General features: G+C 43.1%; 1 protein-coding gene across 1 annotated transcript in view; it reads left to right on the forward strand.

Annotated features, from left to right (window-relative positions):
• The window catches only part of QRICH1 (glutamine rich 1), a 44,146-nt gene that overhangs the window by 18,555 nt on the left and 8,169 nt on the right, over positions 1-17,422 (forward strand). Inside the window, exons 2-5 of the mRNA XM_082704009.1 lie at positions 5,918-6,955; positions 13,714-13,891; positions 14,531-14,685; positions 16,327-16,441. Coding sequence (XP_082560135.1) covers positions 5,918-6,955; positions 13,714-13,891; positions 14,531-14,685; positions 16,327-16,441 — 1,486 coding nt within the window. The remainder of the gene's footprint in view (positions 1-5,917; positions 6,956-13,713; positions 13,892-14,530; positions 14,686-16,326; positions 16,442-17,422) is intronic.

The raw sequence follows: 17,422 nt of genomic DNA on the forward strand, positions 1-17,422 counted from the left end.
TTTAACTCTAGCAGTGGTTCTTTTTTTCCCTTAAGATTTATTTAAATATTTCTTTATTTATTTGAAAAAGAGTGAGCATGCAGAGGGAGGGACAGAAGGACACGCAGAAGATCTCAAGCAGACTTCCCAATGAGTGCAGGGCCTGACCAGGGCTCAATCTCACTACCCTGAGATTATGATCTGAGCCACACAGGTGCCCCTATAGCAGTGGTTCTTAAAGGGTGGTCCAGGACCAGTCCTCACCAGTACCCTTGCAGGGTTGCTTAAAGCTGTTGCTTAAAGCTGCAAAGCTGTTTTTACTATAATACTGAGATGTTATTTGCCTTTTTCACTGCCAATTTCTCATGAATGTACCAGTGGTGATTTTTAGAGGTCACGTATGATATGTGCACAGCAGACTGAATGCAGAAGCAGATACGAGAATCCAGCTGTCTTCGATTAAGTCAGCTCTTAAAGAGTTTTGCAAAAACATAAAAAAGGCAACTCTTATAAATTTTTTGTTTTGGCAAATGCAGGCATACCTCCACGATATTGCAGATTCAGTGCTAGACTACGGCAGTAGAGTGAATATTGCAATAAAGCGAGTCAAATGAATTTTTTGGTTTCCCGGTGTGTATAGAAGTTATTCATGCTATACTGTGGTCTGTTAAGTGTGCAATAGCATTATGTCTTAAAGAATGTCCATGCCTTAATTTAAAAATACTTTATTGCTAAAAAATATGCTAACCATCATCTGAGCTTTGAGTGAGTTGTAATCTTTTTGCTGGTGGAGGGTCTTTCCTCGATGTTGATGACTGCTGATTGGTGGTTGCTGAAGGTTGGGGTGAATGTGGCAGCTTTTAAGATTTTACTTCTTTGTCAGAGAGAGAGAGTACAAGCAGAAGGACTGGCAGGCAGAGAGAGAAGCAGGCTCCCCACTGAGCAAGGAGCCTGATGCAGTACTTGATCCCCGGACCCTGGGATCATGACCTGAGCTGAAAGCAGATGCTTAACCAATTGAACCACCTAGGCACCCTCATTTCAGCAGTCTTTTTTTTTTTTTTTTTTTAAGATTTTATTTATTTATTTGACAGAGATCACAAGTAGGCAGAGAGGCAGGCAGAGAGGGGGAAGCAGGCTGCCTGCTGAGCTTAATCCCAGGACCCTGAGATCGTGACCTGTTGCTGAGTCACCCAGGTGCCCCCCGTCATTTCAGCAATCTTAACAGCATTGTCACCAGGTGTAGATTCCATCTCTAGAAACCACTTTCTTTGTTCATCTATAAGAAGCAACTCTTAATCCATTAAAGTTTTATCATGAGAATGCACCAATTCAGTCACATCTTTAGGCTCCGTGTTGTAGTTCTCTTGCTCTTTCCACCTGCAGTTACTGTCTCCACTGAAGTGTTGAACCCTTTAAAGTCATCTGTGAAGATCAGAATCCATTTCTTTTAAACTTCTGATAATGTTGATATTTTAATCTCTTCCCATGAATCATGAATATTCTTTTTTTTTTTTTTAAAGATTTTATTTATTTATTGGAGAGGGAGAGAGAGAGAGAATGAGAGGAGAGAGGTCAGCGGGAGAAGCAACTCCCTGCTGAGCAGGGAGCCAGACGTACTCGATCCCCGGACTCCAGGATCATGACCTGAGCTGAAGGCGGTCGCTTAACCAAGTGAGCCACCCAGGTGCCCGAATCATGAATATTCTTGATGGCATCTAGAATGGTGAATCCTTTCCAGAGTTTTCAGTTTACTTTGCCCAGATGTTCAGAGGAATCACTCTCTATATCCAAGCATATATACCTTAGAAAATACATTTTTTTAATTATAAGACTTGAAAGTGAAAAAATACTCTCATCTTTGGGCTGCAGAATGGATGTTGTATTCGCAGACATGAAAACAACAACAATCTCGTTGTTCATGTCCATTAGAACCGTTGGGTAATCACATGCATTGTCAGTGAGCAGTAGAATCTTTTTTCTGAGTAGTAGCTCTCAACAGTGGTCTCAAAATATTCAGTAAACCATGTTAAACACATGTGCTGTCATCCAGCCTTTGTTGCTCTGTTTATAGAGTATAAGCCGAGTAGATTTAGCATAAATTCTAAGGGCCCTGGGATCCTTGGAATAATAAATGGTGAACATGAGCTTCACCAAGAAGTCACCAGCTGCATTGAGTCCCTGATATTGTGTCAGCGTTTCTTTTAGGCTTTGAAGCCAGGCATTGCTTTCTCCTTTCTAGCTATGAAAGTCCTAGATGGCAACTTCTTCAAATATAATCTTGTTTTATCTACACTAAAAATCTGTTTGGTGTAGCCACCTTTGTTAATTATCTTAGGTCTTCTAGATAACTTGGCGGTAGCTTCTACGTCAGCACTTGCTGCTTTACCTTACCCTTTTATGTTATGGAGATTGCTTCTCAAACCACATGAACCAGCATCTGCTAGCCTCAAACTTTTCTTCTGCATGTTCTTCACCTCTCTTCAACCTTTGTAGAATTGAAGAAAGTTGGGGTCTTGCTCTGAATTAGGCTTTGGCTTAGAGAAATGTTGTGGCTGGCTTGATCTTCTATCCAAACCACTTAAACTTTCTCCTTATCAGCAATAAAGCTGTTTAGTGTTATCATTCATGTGTTCACTGAAGTAACACTTTGAATTTCCTTCAAGAAGTTTTCCTTTGTGGGGCACCTGGGTGGCTCAGTCATTAAGTGGCTGCCTTCGGCTCAGGTCATGATCTCAGGATCCTGGGATCAAGTCCAGCGTTGGGTTTCTTGCTCAATGGGAAGCCTGCTTCTCCCTCCCACTCACCCTGCTTGTGTTCCCTCTCTCTGTGTCTCTGTCAAATAAATAAATAAAATCTTTTTTTTTTTTTTAAGATTTTATTTATTTGTCAGAGAGAGAGGGAGAGCGAGCGAGCACAGGCAGACAGAATGGCAGGCAGAGACAGAGGGAGAAGCAGGCTCCCCGCCAAGCAAGGAGCCCGATGTGGGACTCGATCCCAGGATGCTGGGATCATGACCTGAGCCGAAGGCAGCTGCTTAACCAACTGAGCCACCCAGGTGCCCCTAAATAAATAAAATCTTAAAAAAAAAAAAGAAGTTTTCCTTTGCATTCACAACTTGACTGTTTGGCATAAGAGGCCTAGCTTTTGGGCTACCTTGGCTTTTAGCATGCCTTCCTCACTAAGTTTAATCATTTCTAGCTTTTGAAAATGACTCTTCCTTTCATTTAGAAATGGTTGTTATTAATTGGCCTAATTTCAGTATTATTTTTGTCTCAGTGAATGGGGAGGCCTAAGGAGGGGCAATTGGCCAGTTGGTAGAGCTGTTAGAACAAACACATTTATCCATTTAAGTTTGCCATCTTCCATAGGTGAGATTTGTTGGGCCCAAAACAGTTACAACAAGTAACTTAGTAACATCACAGATCTTGTTGTCCAGTCACTATTAAAAAATATAATGATAAAATTTGAAATGTGAGAATTCCCTAAATGTGACACAGAGACACGAGGTGAACAAATGCTGTTGGAAAAAACAGTGCCAGTAGACTTGATCAGTGTGGGTTACCACACATCTTCATCTAAAGAACAAAAACAAAAAACATCATGTGGTGAGCACAGTAAAGGGAAGCACAGTAAAACTAGACAGGCCTTTCAGCTGTTATTTATGTTAATGTGACTGGTTTGTGTGATACCCAGGTTTTAATTTCTAGTGTGGCAAATATCAGTAACTATACCCATGTTAAAAAGAAAAAAAGAGGCTATTGGGAATCCTCAATAATTTTTTGAGACCAAAAAGCTTGAAAACAACTGTTCTGTAGTAACTGGTTTCATAAGTTTCCTTTACGACCTTATGTAAAGCACTGGTTCTAAACTTGAGCATGCATTAGTCACCTGGAAGACTTGTTAAGATAGATTGTTGGCCTGTTCCCCAGAGTTTCTGATTCAGTAGTTCTGAGATGGGGCCTGAGAACTAGTGTTTCTAACAAGTCCCTGGATGTTGGCCTGGGTGTTGCTGTTGGCCTGGAAACTGTATTCTGAGATTCACTGGTATAAAGAAATATTGCTTATAATGAAGGAAACCTAGGTATTGAGTACCTACTTAATTTATGCTCATAACAACTTTGTAGGGAGTTAGGTGTTCTCCCCCTTTTTATTTTTATTTTTTTAAGGTTTTTGTTTGTTTTCCTTTTTTAATTTGACAGCACGAGCAGGGGAGCAGCAAGCAGAGGGAGAAGCAGGCTCCCCACTGAGCAGGAAGCCTGATGAGGGGCTCCAGGGGCTCAGTCCCAGTACCTGAGGATCATGACCTGAGCCAAAGGCAGACACTTAACTGACTGAGCCACCCAGGTGTTCCTCCCCCTTTTTATTATACCTGAGGAAATTGAAACTTGGGGACTCCAAGCTAGAAAAGTACAGCAGCTATTCAAGTCTAACTTCAGGCCTATTCTCTTTACATAAATTCCTTTTTTATCTTTTTAATTGGTGATGGCTTTATTGAGATCTAATTCTTGTATAATTCACCCATTTAAAGTATACAGTTCAGTGGTTTTTTTTTTTTTTTTTTAACACATTTATTTTGGAGAAAGCATAAGTGAGAGGGGCTGAAGGAGACAGAATATCAAGTTGACTCCCTGCTGAGCACAGAGCCAATGCAGGACTCAGTCTCGTGACTCTTGAGATCATAACCTGAGCTGAAACCAAGAGTTAGACGCTTCACCAACTGCAGCACCCACATGTCCCCATTTTTTGGGGGGTGGGGCAGTTGATTTCTTTTAGAGAAGATGCACACATGAGCAGGGGTTGGGACAGAAGGAGAGAATCCTAAGCAGGCTCCCCTCCGAGGGTGGAGCCCGACAAGGGGACTTGATCACATGACCCCAAGATCATGGCCCAAGCTGAAATCAAGAGTCAGGGGGCATCTGGGGGCTCAGTTGTTAAGTGTGTGTCTTTGGCTCCGGTCATGATCCCAGCGTCCTGGGTTCGAGCCCTGCATCAGCTCCCTGCTCGGTGGGAAGCCTGCTTCTCCTCTCGCACTCTCTCTACTCGTGTTCCCTCTCTCCCTGTGTCTCTGTCAAATAAATAAAATCTTTTTTTTAAAAAAAGGGAAAAGATATAATCTCTCATCTGCCTTTTTACCTTCCTAGACTAGTGTTAGATGTGTGTCTGGAGGAAAAAAATATTTTTTTCAATTTACAGACTATACATGGCATCCTTTCATGGTGCTCTGTATGCTGAGGTAACAGCAACAAGAAATGAGCTGCGTTATCATCAGAAATGTGTGGTTCAGGCTATAGTAACCTTCCTTAGGTTAAATTACCAGGAATCTTGTGGGGGGTGGTTTTATTGGCTTCTTTTTTAAAACAAAAGTATCTTAGTTAAGCACTCTTTAATGCTGCATTTCAGTAGCAATGTAGGGAGGTCCCTCCAAAAGGGATTTCACAAGTTTTGTCTCTACTGTGTTTTTCACTAGGCTGTAGTAGGAGTAGTTTTGATCCTTGGTTGAGAATTGTACACCTGTGGAATGTACTTATCTTACTGATCTTTTAGAACATTGGTCCCCATACTTTTTATCACTCAGTCCATAGATAAACTATTCTTTGAACATACACCCAACTGTATTTTTATAAATTACCTACTGGTACTACTATACCAACATGCAAAAACAAAGTGGGTCACAGTTTAAAACAAGATCTGATATTTTCTTCATAGATCCACTTGATGGCCTTGCTTTCTTTGGTAGATAATTGTTGCTCTGAAATGCTGTGTGATGCTGGAGAGTTTTGCATTTGGTTTTGGGTATTGTGACCTCCTCAGAAGCTTTGGGTATGGCAGCCCCTCCTCCTCACCTTACCTAGGGAGCCTGCCTGAGATGGCTTCCTTTTGGGGCTGGATTCCTGATGTTGCCTTGTTCACTCACTGCCACATCTTGTCACTGCAGGTACAGGTGCAGGTACAACAGTCTCCGCAGCAGGTCTCGGCTCAGCAGCTCTCCCCGCAGCTCACGGTTCACCAGCCTGCTGAGCAGCCCATCCAGGTCCAGGTGCAGATCCAAGGCCAAGCACCACAGCCGGCAGCCCCTTCCATCCAGACCCCATCTCTGCAGAGCCCCAGCCCTTCGCAGCTGCAGGCGGCCCAGATCCAGGTGCAGCACGTGCAGGCCGCCCAGCAGATCCAGGCTGCAGAGATTCCAGAGGAGCACATCCCACATCAGCAGATCCAGGCTCAGCTAGTGGCTGGCCAGTCTCTTGCCGGGGGTCAGCAGATCCAAATCCAGACCGTGGGTGCCCTTTCCCCACCACCGTCTCAGCAGGGCTCACCCCGGGAAGGGGAACGGCGGGTTGGCACAGCCAGTGTCCTCCAGCCAGTGAAGAAGCGCAAAGTGGACATGCCCATCACTGTGTCCTATGCCATCTCAGGGCAACCGGTGGCTACCGTGCTGGCCATTCCACAGGGCCAGCAGCAGAGTTATGTGTCTTTGAGGCCAGACTTACTGACAGTAGACAGTGCCCACCTGTACAGTGCCACTGGGACCATTACTAGCCCTACAGGAGAAACCTGGACCATCCCTGTTTACTCTGCCCAGCCCCGTGGGGATCCTCAGCAGCAGAGCATTACCCACATTGCCATTCCCCAGGAAGCCTACAATGCAGTTCACGTCAGTGGCTCACCCACGGCCCTGGCAGCTGTAAAGCTGGAGGATGACAAGGAGAAGATGGTGGGCACCACGTCTGTAGTGAAAAACTCCCATGAAGAGGTAGTGCAGACCCTTGCAAACTCTCTCTTTCCAGCACAGTTCATGAATGGCAACATCCACATTCCAGTGGCTGTGCAGGCTGTGGCAGGCACCTACCAGAACACAGCTCAGACTGTCCATATATGGGACCCTCAGCAGCAGCCACAACAGCAAACTCCCCAGGAACAGACGCCGCCACCGCCACCGCCTCAGCAGCAGCAGCAACTCCAGGTTACTTGTTCAGTAAGTGACGACTTACCGGTAGGGCAGCCTGCTCCCCCAGGGCCAAGTGCAACACAGAACTTCCTGGCAACCTCTGGCTTGTTTACTGCAATGATGTTGGTCTTTCAGTAGTATATTTAATATTTTAGTTGAGTTTGGGGAGGGGGAATAGAAGCAGCAGGTGAAAGCTATAGAACAGGCAGGCATTCTGTCCTGGTACTTGGAGGTAGATGAAATGATCAGCAGCTGCTTTGGGGGTAGATGCCATGGATGCTTCTTTGTCATCCCTTTTTAAGAAGAATAAAGTTCTAGGGAAGGACTAATGGGACATGCCGAGTATTATCTGAGTTTAATAAGCTATTCTCTACACCACGAATGACTGAATCTAGTGGAACCCTTGTCGTTCAGTACACAGGCTATAAACTCATCACAACGGAGAGGCTGTGAAATTATTCCTTTTGAGTTATCTGTGGACACACTGTAGGTGAATTAGCAGATGTAAAATACTTCCTGGTGGGCCTGTTAAAATTAATCACCTTTGGGAGTGTCAGATAAACCACCACAGTGGGTTTTTATTTTATGTTCCTTAAATAATCAAGCCTTGGTTAATTTTCTATTATGGAAGCTATGTTGAAAAAAATGTTTAACTTTTTATTTTGAAATAATCTTAGACTTACAGAAAATAGAACTCTCTTGAAATTCCGAATTTAAAATTAGCTCTTTGGGGGCACCTGGGTGGCTCAGTGGATTAAGCCTCTGCCTTCGGCCCAGGTCATGATCTCAGGGTCCTGGGATCGAGCCCTGCATTGGGCTCTCTGCTCCGCAAGGGAGCCTGCTTCTCCCTCTCTCTCTGCCTGCCTCTCTGCCTACTTGTGATCTCTGCCTGTCAAATAAATAAATAAAATCTTAAAAAAATTAAAAAATAAAATTAGCTCTTTTTTCTAATGTTAAGCCTTTTTTTCTTTCTTTCTTTCTTTCTTTCTTTCTTTCGTCCTCTTAAAAAAAAAAAAGAAAGAAAGAAAGAGTGTTGGTGTGAGCAGGGGGTGAGGGAGAGGCAGACTTAAGCAGACTGTGCTTGGTGTGGAGCCTGACTCAGAGCTTGATTTTATGACCCTGAGATCATAACCTGAGCTGAAATCAAGAGTCGGAGGCTTAACTGACTGAGTCACCGAGGTTCCCCTAATTGTTACATCTTTTTAAGGATACCACAGAGGTGTGGATAAATTTATTCCTTGAGATTGTTAGCAAACTTTAGGGCTTCTGGTCTCATGGGACTGCTAAACGCAATGTGCCTCAGAGGGCAGGGGCTCCTGGGAATGCATGCAAGGAGCTGGTATAAACAGAGCACTATTAGACTAGGGACTGTACTCAGAAACTCAGGCTGTAAGCAGAGGCTGACAAAGCAGTTTCAGAGGCTGGTATATTATTATAGGTGACTTTTTTTTTTTTTTTTTTTAGATTTATTTATTTATTTGACAGAGAGAGATCACAAGTAGGCAGAGAGGCAGGCAGAGAGAGAGAGAGGAAGAAACAGGCTCCCCGCCGCGCAGAGAGCCCGATGCGGGACTCGATCCCAGCACCCTGAGATCATGACCTGAGCCGAAGGCAGCGGCTTAACCCACTAAGCCACCCAGGCGCCCTATAGGTGACTTTTTAATGGACTATTAAATATGCAGCTGCCAAGGCCTAGATGTAGAACTGTCATTGCTTCAGGTAGCTTATAGTCCAGTTTTGGAGTGATAATGCATGTTTCCTATTTTCTGAATTTCTTATAAGGCAGCATAATCAAGCGTGACGTGACGTTTTATGTTCCACACTCACAAAAACAAACTGGGTATTGAGAAACCATTCTAGGTTAAAAAGTCAACAGAGACGTCTTTGTGGGAAAAGTGGCATTTGATCTCTGTAGCTTCAACTGACAAAAATGGAGCAGCATCCTGACAGAGCCAGAGATGGACAGAGGGGACATGGCCTAGTACAGCATGAGAGGGGGACTGTGGGAGAGGAGTTAGTACAGGGAGCAAAGGATTTATCTTCCCAAAAGGAAGAGTTGAGCTTGACCTGATCTGTGGTAGGAATTGTTTCCATAATCCTAAGAGTTGTGATAACAAGATCAAGTATGGATGTGTAGAATTAATTGCATGTAGGTGAAACCAGCCTGGAGAATTATGATGTAGCTCACCTTTTGCTCATAGGGATGGGGAGGATATCAGTCCTTTCCTCAGCTTTCCTGGTCCTTATCGTCTCAGTCTGCAGGTCAGGCCTCTTTTCATGCTCATCAGGCTCTGTAATTTCCATTTCTGGGCCCTTAAGCAAGAGAAGATCCTTTTGGGAGTTCATCTTAGTAGGCCCTTGTTCTTCAGAGGCAGTGTCTCCTTTGGGAAAGTCTTACAGGAATGAATGTCAGGTATTACTAGAAAAGGAAAATTTGAGAAGAATACCCATCATGTGGGAAAGGTGAGTTTGTCCATTTATACCACAAACATCCTTCTGCCCTCTGTATTGGGCTTAGTGCCAGGTGCTGAGGAACAGATATGAATAGTTTCTGCCCTTGGAGTACTCATAGTCCATGGGGAAGATAATTGTGCTGTGATGTGAGTTGACCCCTAAGGAGAGCTGATGACAGAATATTGTGCTCTTCCCCTGGCATATCCTTTATGAAAGTTACCACATGCCTTTAAAACCAGACTTATGGTGAAACCTCCCTCCCTTGAGCTTACATCCACCTCTGTCTATGGCCCCGTTTCTCTACTTTGCTTTATTCCCAGAGTTCTCAGGCATTATCTGTACAAGCTGATTCTGCCTACTAACCAATTTTCTCTTCAATTTATCACTGATTCTGTTCTTGTCAAAGTCAGCAGTGACTTCTTGTGGCCAGATCCAACAGGCATGTCTGTTTTTATCTCATAACAACATGACACAATAGACCATACTTACCTTCTTGGAATTCTCTGGCATGGTTTTCATCCTATCCACCACTGTTTTGGGTTTTTTGTTTGTTTGTTTTTTTACTTCTCAGGAGAGTTTACTCGTGCTTTTATCTGAACCATATATATTCATGTTCCTCAGAACTCAGTACTAGCCTTCTTTTCTCTTTAAATAGTTTCTGTCTATGGCCGTGGTTTTCAGCACCCGCTAGACGGCTGGTGCCACTGAAGGTGATAGTCACTGGCAACATCTGCCAGGCACTATTTCAGTGTTACACAGGTCATTTAATTCACTCACCAACTTTATGAGGTATGCACTACTATCTCCATTTTATAGATGAAGAAAATGAGACATAGATTAAACAGCAAGACCAAAGCCATGGTTAGTAAATAAAAGAGTTGGGGTTCAGCCCCAGGTAGGCTGGCTCTGGAGCCCATGTCTTATACCCTGTGCTGCATTGAGACACAGAACTTTATCTCTAGACCGTGCCTTTTCCTTTAAACCTTTCTCATGCCTCCTGCAGCGTATTTTTCATTCACTTGGATTTCTTGAAGCGTCAGCCCTTCATTAGCATCACCTATTGAGAAATTCTCCTCTCGGGACACTTGGCTGGCCCACTTGGCTAGAGCATGTGACTCTCGATCTTGGGGTCATGAGTTCTAGCTGCATTTTGGTAATAGAGTTAACTTAAAAATAGATTCCTAGGTGGGTGGGTGGATGACCTGTTTTAAGAAACAAAAACAAGGGACGCCTGGGTGGCTCAGTTGGTTGGACGACTGCCTTCGGCTCAGGTCATGATCCCGGAGTCCCGGGATCGAGTCCCGCATAGGGCTTCCAGTTCCACGGGGAGTCTGCTTCTCTCTCTGACCTTCTCCTCTCTCATGTTCTCTCTCACTGTCTCTCTCTCTCAAATAAATAAATAAAATCTTTTAAAAAAAAAAGAAAGAAAGAAAAACAAAATTTCCCTTCTCAGAAAGTGGTACCATCCCTACCCATTTGTTTAAACTGGAAACCCAAGAATCATCCTTGAGTCTGCTTTCCCTTTTCACAGCCAACTCCTCAACAAGCTACTTTGGTTCTACCACCACACTTCTCAACATTTCTTAAATCTTCATTGCCATCCTAGTCCAGGCGACTAGCACCTTTGCCCTTCAATCCATTCTCCATAAATCAGAATATTTTTTTTAATGTAGGATGATGTCACTTCCCAGCTTAAAACTCTCCAAGGACTCCATTATAAAGAGGAAGGAAAACTCTGTACCACAGTATACAAAGCCCTACTTACATCTGTAGTTTTCGTCCTGGTTGGGATCACTACTACCCCACCCACTGACAAACATTTAGACATGTAAAAGAATTTTGTTGTCAAGATGCTTGGAAATGCTATATTAATGGGGGAAGGCACATAGTGAAGGGGGCCAGGCGAAAGACCAGAAGCAAAGTACTGCCCCACATGCCCTGTCGCCCACCTACTTATTTAGTCAGACTCCTAGATTTGCAGCTTAGGTAGGTGGTATTGCCATTGAACAAGATAGGAAGGGAATAGATCTGGACAGGGAAAGTGTTGAGTTCTCTCCATAGATGGTAATCTGAGGTAGTTGTAAGATGGAGACATAAAGTACCCCCTGGGTATATTAATGGCAGATCTAGCTTGGAGCTACATAGTTAGCAATCATTTCCACAAACATGGAAGTCTGAACTGGAAAAGTGGGTAAGACTCTCCAAGGAGATGGTAGTTGAACTGAGAAGTGTGCCTAGAGTGGAGCTCTTGGGTTGACAAATATTTAAGAGCCTCACACTGATACTTGTTTTGTGGTTTTTTGTTTGTTTGTTTGTTTAATTTTATTTATTTATTTGACACAGAAAGAGAGCACAACTAGGGAGAGCCCGATATGGGATTCAGTCCCAGGACCCCGGGATCCTGACCTGAGCCAAAGGCAGTAGCTTAACTGACTGAGTCACCCAGGCGCCCAAGAGTTTTTACTTTTATTCATTGATAAGGAGCTTTATGTGTCATAAATTATTTTGCCTTCAGTTTGAATGATTTGACATTCCTTACCTCTTTGGGTAGGCCCTGGCATGGAGAATTCCTCAAAGGAATTTGTTCAGAATATAGACTGGTGTGTGAGGCCCAAGAACCTATGCCTGGTATCTTTGTTGGTGTTTATCCCGCCCAGTATGGGGATTGTGATTGACACTCATGGACATTTCATGTGCCACTTTGTGTGCACAACTTGGCTTTTAGACCATTGAGGACAAGACAACTCTTCCTTTGGAGGCAGAAAGCTAGAGTAGTACCTCCTGTCTTCAGAAAATACCCTTAGGAGGGACGCCTGGGTGGCTTAGTTGGTTAAGCAGCTGCCTTCGGCTCAGGTCATGATCCCAGCGTCCTGGGATCGAGTCCCACATCGGGCTCCTTGCTCAGTGGGGAGCCTGCTTCTCCCTCTGCCTCTGCCTGCCATTCTGTCTGCCTGTGCTCACTCTCTCCCCCCTCTCTCTCTGATAAATAAATAAAATTAAAAAAAAAAAAAAGAGGGGCGCCTGGGTGGCTCAGTGGGTTAAGCCGCTACCTTCGTCTCAGGTCATGATCTCAGGGTCCTGGGATCGAGTCCCGCATCGGGCTCTCTGCTCAGCAGGGAGCCTGCTTCCCTCTCTTTCTCTCTCTCTCTGCCTGCCTCTCCATCTACTTGTGATTTCTCTCTGTCAAATAAATAAATAAAATCTTAAAAAAAAGAAAGAAAGAAAGAAAGAAAGAAAAAGAAAATACCCTTAGGAAATAGAGCGGTATTATTGAGAAGGAATTTGTGGGGGTAAAAAACAACATTATATATAGCTAGAGGAGTCATATACATCTTTCAGGTCTTTTCTTATCTTTCAATGGCATGAGAGAGAACACAACTTTTGCTTGTTGTACTTTTCCTTTTCTACCATGATTTTCTACCATGGCTGGACATAAGAATCTCTGGGAGCTTTTAGAAATACTGATGTCAGGCTCCCATCTTAGACCAATTAAATCATAATCTGTAGGGATGAGGCCCAGGCGTGGATATATTCTAAAAGCATCCCAGATGTTTTTAAGTGCACTCAAGTTTAATGGTCATTACTCTGGATACTTGATAATTCAACGTGTGGTCTGCAGACCAGCTCCCTTACTTGGGAACTTGTTAGAAATGCAGAATCTCAGTTCCCACCTGAGACCTTTCAAATCGGAATCTACACTTGAAGAAAATCCAAGCTTTTTTTTTTTTTTTTTTTTTTTTTTTGTACTTTATAGTTTGGCAAGCACTGCTTTGGGCCAGTAGTTCTGAGTAGTGACTAAACTTTAGAATTGCCTTTTTATGTGGGAAGGTATTTGAAAGACTGTAATCTCTTTAAAAAGAGATTCTGGGGTAGAAGCCAGGTATTGGTATTTCTAATTCAGGGATTCAAAAGTCCAGCCAGGGCTGAAAAGCATTGCAGGAGCCTTAACTGTTCTTGGGGTAAGGAGTAGAACTCCAGTGGTCTTTGAAAGTAGGATAACAAGTGGAAGAAAGATACTTTTTTTTTTTTTTTTTAAGATTTTATTTATTTATTTGACAGAGAGCGATCACAGTAGGTAGAGAGGCAGGCAGAGAGAGGGGAAGGGAAGGAAGCAGGCCCCTACTGAGCAGAGAGCCCGATGCGGGACTCGATCCCAGGACCCTGAGATCATGACCTGAGCCGAAGGCAGCGGCTTAACCCACTGAGCCACCCAGGCGCCCCGAAAGATACTTTTTTAATACAAGAACCACAGGTAACATTTTTCTAGCATTTTTGTGGAAGGGTCTGGTGCAAAACAATACTGGCACATTTTGATGGTTTCTCTCTTACAGGCTCAGACTGTCCAGGTTGCTGAAGTTGAACCACAGTCACAGCCACAGCCTTCCCCAGAACTTCTGCTTCCAAATTCTCTGAAGCCAGAAGAAGGGCTTGAAGTCTGGAAAAACTGGGCCCAGACAAAGAACGCTGAGCTAGAGAAGGATGCTCAGAACAGACTGGCACCCATTGGGAGTGAGTGTTTATTGGTTGGGGTGGGGTGGACTCTGGCTAAAATGTAACGGTACTGAAACAGCAGGAGGACATGATGGCAGGAAAGTGGCGTCCTTTGGCTCTGGGGTTTAGGGATCACCATCTGAAATAATATGCCGAATTTAGGACAGGCAACAAGCAGACCTGACCTGCTGCACATGAACAGGATTTATGGTGTTTGCCCAAGACCAAGCATATTTGTACACATGGATTTCTGAAGTCAACCTAGCAGATCTGCGCAGAGTGAATTCTGGAAAGAGATAGGAACCAGTGACTGTCTTTAAGGCCCTTCCTTAACATTATGTTTGTATTCTTCCTCACCTTACAGAGTATGGATTTTGCGGGTTTTTTGCTTTCATGTCTTGGCCCCAATAATAATTTTGAAGGTATGTGAGGTGGGGAGGATTGTGGGAAGGAAATCGTTAGTGTAAATAGGGCATACATGATTATTGTCTTAGTAGGCCAGTTCTGACCTTAGATGCAGGTAACTGTTTCTGTCCTAGCTCCCTGATGATCACTGTCTAACCTGAGCGCTCCCAGGGATATGAGCAGCCAGTTAAGAGGTTACTCTTGCCAGGACCCCCATTCACCTTTGGGGGTCACCTTTGGCTTGTGTTGCAGGGCGCCAACTCTTGAGATTCCAGGAAGATCTCATCTCTTCTGCTGTGGCTGAGTTAAATTATGGGCTCTGTCTAATGACACGGGAAGCTCGAAACGGAGAAGGTGAACCCTATGATCCAGATGTGCTCTACTATATTTTCCTGTGTATTCAAAAGGTAGGAAACAGACTCCAGAGGAACGTGTTCAAGCTGTGTTCCTGTTGGGTATTTGCTGGTTACTGAAATTAGTAAAATGATAAACAAGTGGTTTGTTTTTTTTTTTTTTTAATATTATTTATTTGACAGACGGAGATCACAAGTAGGCAGAGAGGCGGGCAGAGAGAGAGAGAGGAGAAAGCAGGCTCCTGGCCAAGCAGAGAGCCTGATGCGAGGCTCGATCCCAGGACCCCGGGATAATGACCTGAGCCAAAGGCAGAGGCTTTAACCCACTGAGCCATCCAGGCGCCCCTAAACAAGTGGTTTTAAGGAAGTTCTCTTTCAACTAATAATGAGTTTTTATTTTTTTAATTTTATTTTCATTAAGTAAATTAACATAGAGTGTATTAGTTTCAGGGGTGGAATCCAGTGGTTCATCAGTTGCACATCACACCAAGTGCTCATTATATCATGTGCCCTCCTTAATGCCTGTCACCCAGTAACCCATCCTCCCCCCACCTCCCCTCTAGCAGCCCTCAGTTTGTTCCCTGTAGTTAAGAGTTTCTTAGGGTTTGTCTCTGTCTCTGATTTCATCTTATTTTATTTTTCCCTCCCTTCCCCTATGATCCTGTTTTGTTTCTTAAATTCCACATATGAGTGGAATCAACTATATTGAGTTTTTTTGATGTGCATTTTTAAAAATTGCAAAAGATCGAACATGTTTGCTTCAAAAAAATAAAATAAACATCAGCCATAATCCCATCATCTAGAGAAACTTTTGCTAAAATATTTGTTATAGTATCTGAGAGCCTTTTTAAAAAATACAAAGCATTTATATAATAGATTTTATTAAAGTAAATATGGTTTGCATAAAAGTAACTATCCAAAACAAAGTCTGGTATTAATATTCAGCTCATTTTCTCATTGTTCTCTGCATTAACACAAAATAATATTTGAGAATCTAGCTAGAATATGCAACTGTAGGTAGGCTTTGAGGACATCTTAGGTGCAGTGTAACAGGGAAACTTGATTTAGGACCCGCAGTTCAGGAGAGCAGGGGTGGATTTCTCAGTGTGTGAGTGCTCTTGTGATGAAGCCCTCAGTGTGATGGAGGAACGCTTGCTGGTTGGGATTCCCCCTGTTGCCTGAGCCTAAGAAAAGTCTGCTTCCTTCTTTATTTCTCTTTCTTCCCAGTCACACAGGGCACTTGAGTAAATTGCTTTACATACTCGGTTTCATTCCATGCTCTCCCTAGTCCTGGAAGGCAGGCACAGTCATTTCCACTGACAAAAAAAACTGAGCCCCAGAAGTTAAAATACTCGCACGAGTTACTTAACTTACACCATGGCTAATAAGAGCCTGGCCCCAGAGCCTGCGTTATGGTTTTTTGCTACCACAAGACAATGCCTTGCCTGGGTGAAATAGTGTTTGCAAAATCTGTCCCATTGACCAACTCTCCACAGAATGTTACCAGAGTCATTTCACATGATCTGAAGTATACTCTGGAAATGTCATATGCAGGACCTTTTTGACCTGTTACATTGTTTTGTTAAGGAGGCAGACATGGGTAGGGAGAGATGATGATACTGGTAGCACAGTGTTTATTTCCCCTGAAAGTTTTACTCAGGAGATTATCAACAACTTTTACTGTTTTTCTTTTAGTATCTTTTTGAAAATGGAAGGGTTGATGACATTTTCTCCGATCTTTATTATGTTCGATTCACGGAGTGGCTACATGAAGTTCTGAAAGACGTTCAGCCCCGAGTCACTCCACTTGGTAAGCGTCTTCTTAGTCCTTGAATGTCTTTCCCACCTGAGTTTAAAAAAGGTCAGCTGCCGGTGTGGCTGCCTGTGATAAAGCGTGTGGGTGAGGAGGCTATAAATCCTAGGTACCAGCCTCAGCTTCTGTGCTGCTTGGCCTCGTATGCAAGGGGCGTGGCATACCAGACAGAGAATCCGTCAGGTCCCAGTGTGGCAAGGACATGGGGCACGGAGAGTTGGTGTACTCTTTTTTGTTTGTTTGTTTTAATTAAAATTTACTGATTAAAATTAGAATCACTGCATTAAGAATTATGAACTGTTTGATCTGTAGGTTACTCATGTTACATATTGGGGTTTTTTCCATGTGTTTGAACATGCACACAGATATATCTAGATGTATATATAGATACATAGATATTCTGCATATATGGAACATAATTTTTGCTTTACCCATATAACCACCTGAATAGCATGCGTCGGAAAGAACAGGAGTTTTACAGAATGTCTGAGGTGTCTGTTTTGTTTTTTAATAAACTTTCTTCTTTTTAGAGCAATTTTAGGTATACAGAAAAAATGAGCAGGGCATAGAGAATTCCATAATACTCTCTCACACACTGTTTCTTCGTTTATTTAATACCTTGTATTGGTGTGGGGTATTTGTTATAATTGATGAACCAATGTTGATATTAGTAACTAAAGTTGTAGCTTACATTAGGATTCACTCCTCCTGTGCTGCATTCTTTAGGTGTGGACAAATGTGTAATGACATGTTTCTGTAATTACAATATCATACATAAGTTTCAGGTCTAAAATCCTCTGTGTTCCACCTGTTTATCCCCCTTCCCTCCACATCCCTGGCAATCACTGATCTTTTCACTGTTCCATAGTTTTGCCTTTTCCAGAATATCATATAGTTGGAATAATTTAGTGTGTAGCTCTCTCAGATTGGTTTCTTTCACTTAGCAATATACATTTTTTTTTAAAGATTTTATTTATT

This window comes from Mustela nivalis (genome assembly GCF_964662115.1).
Source record: "Mustela nivalis genome assembly, chromosome: 1".
Taxonomy (NCBI): Eukaryota; Metazoa; Chordata; class Mammalia; order Carnivora; family Mustelidae; genus Mustela; species Mustela nivalis.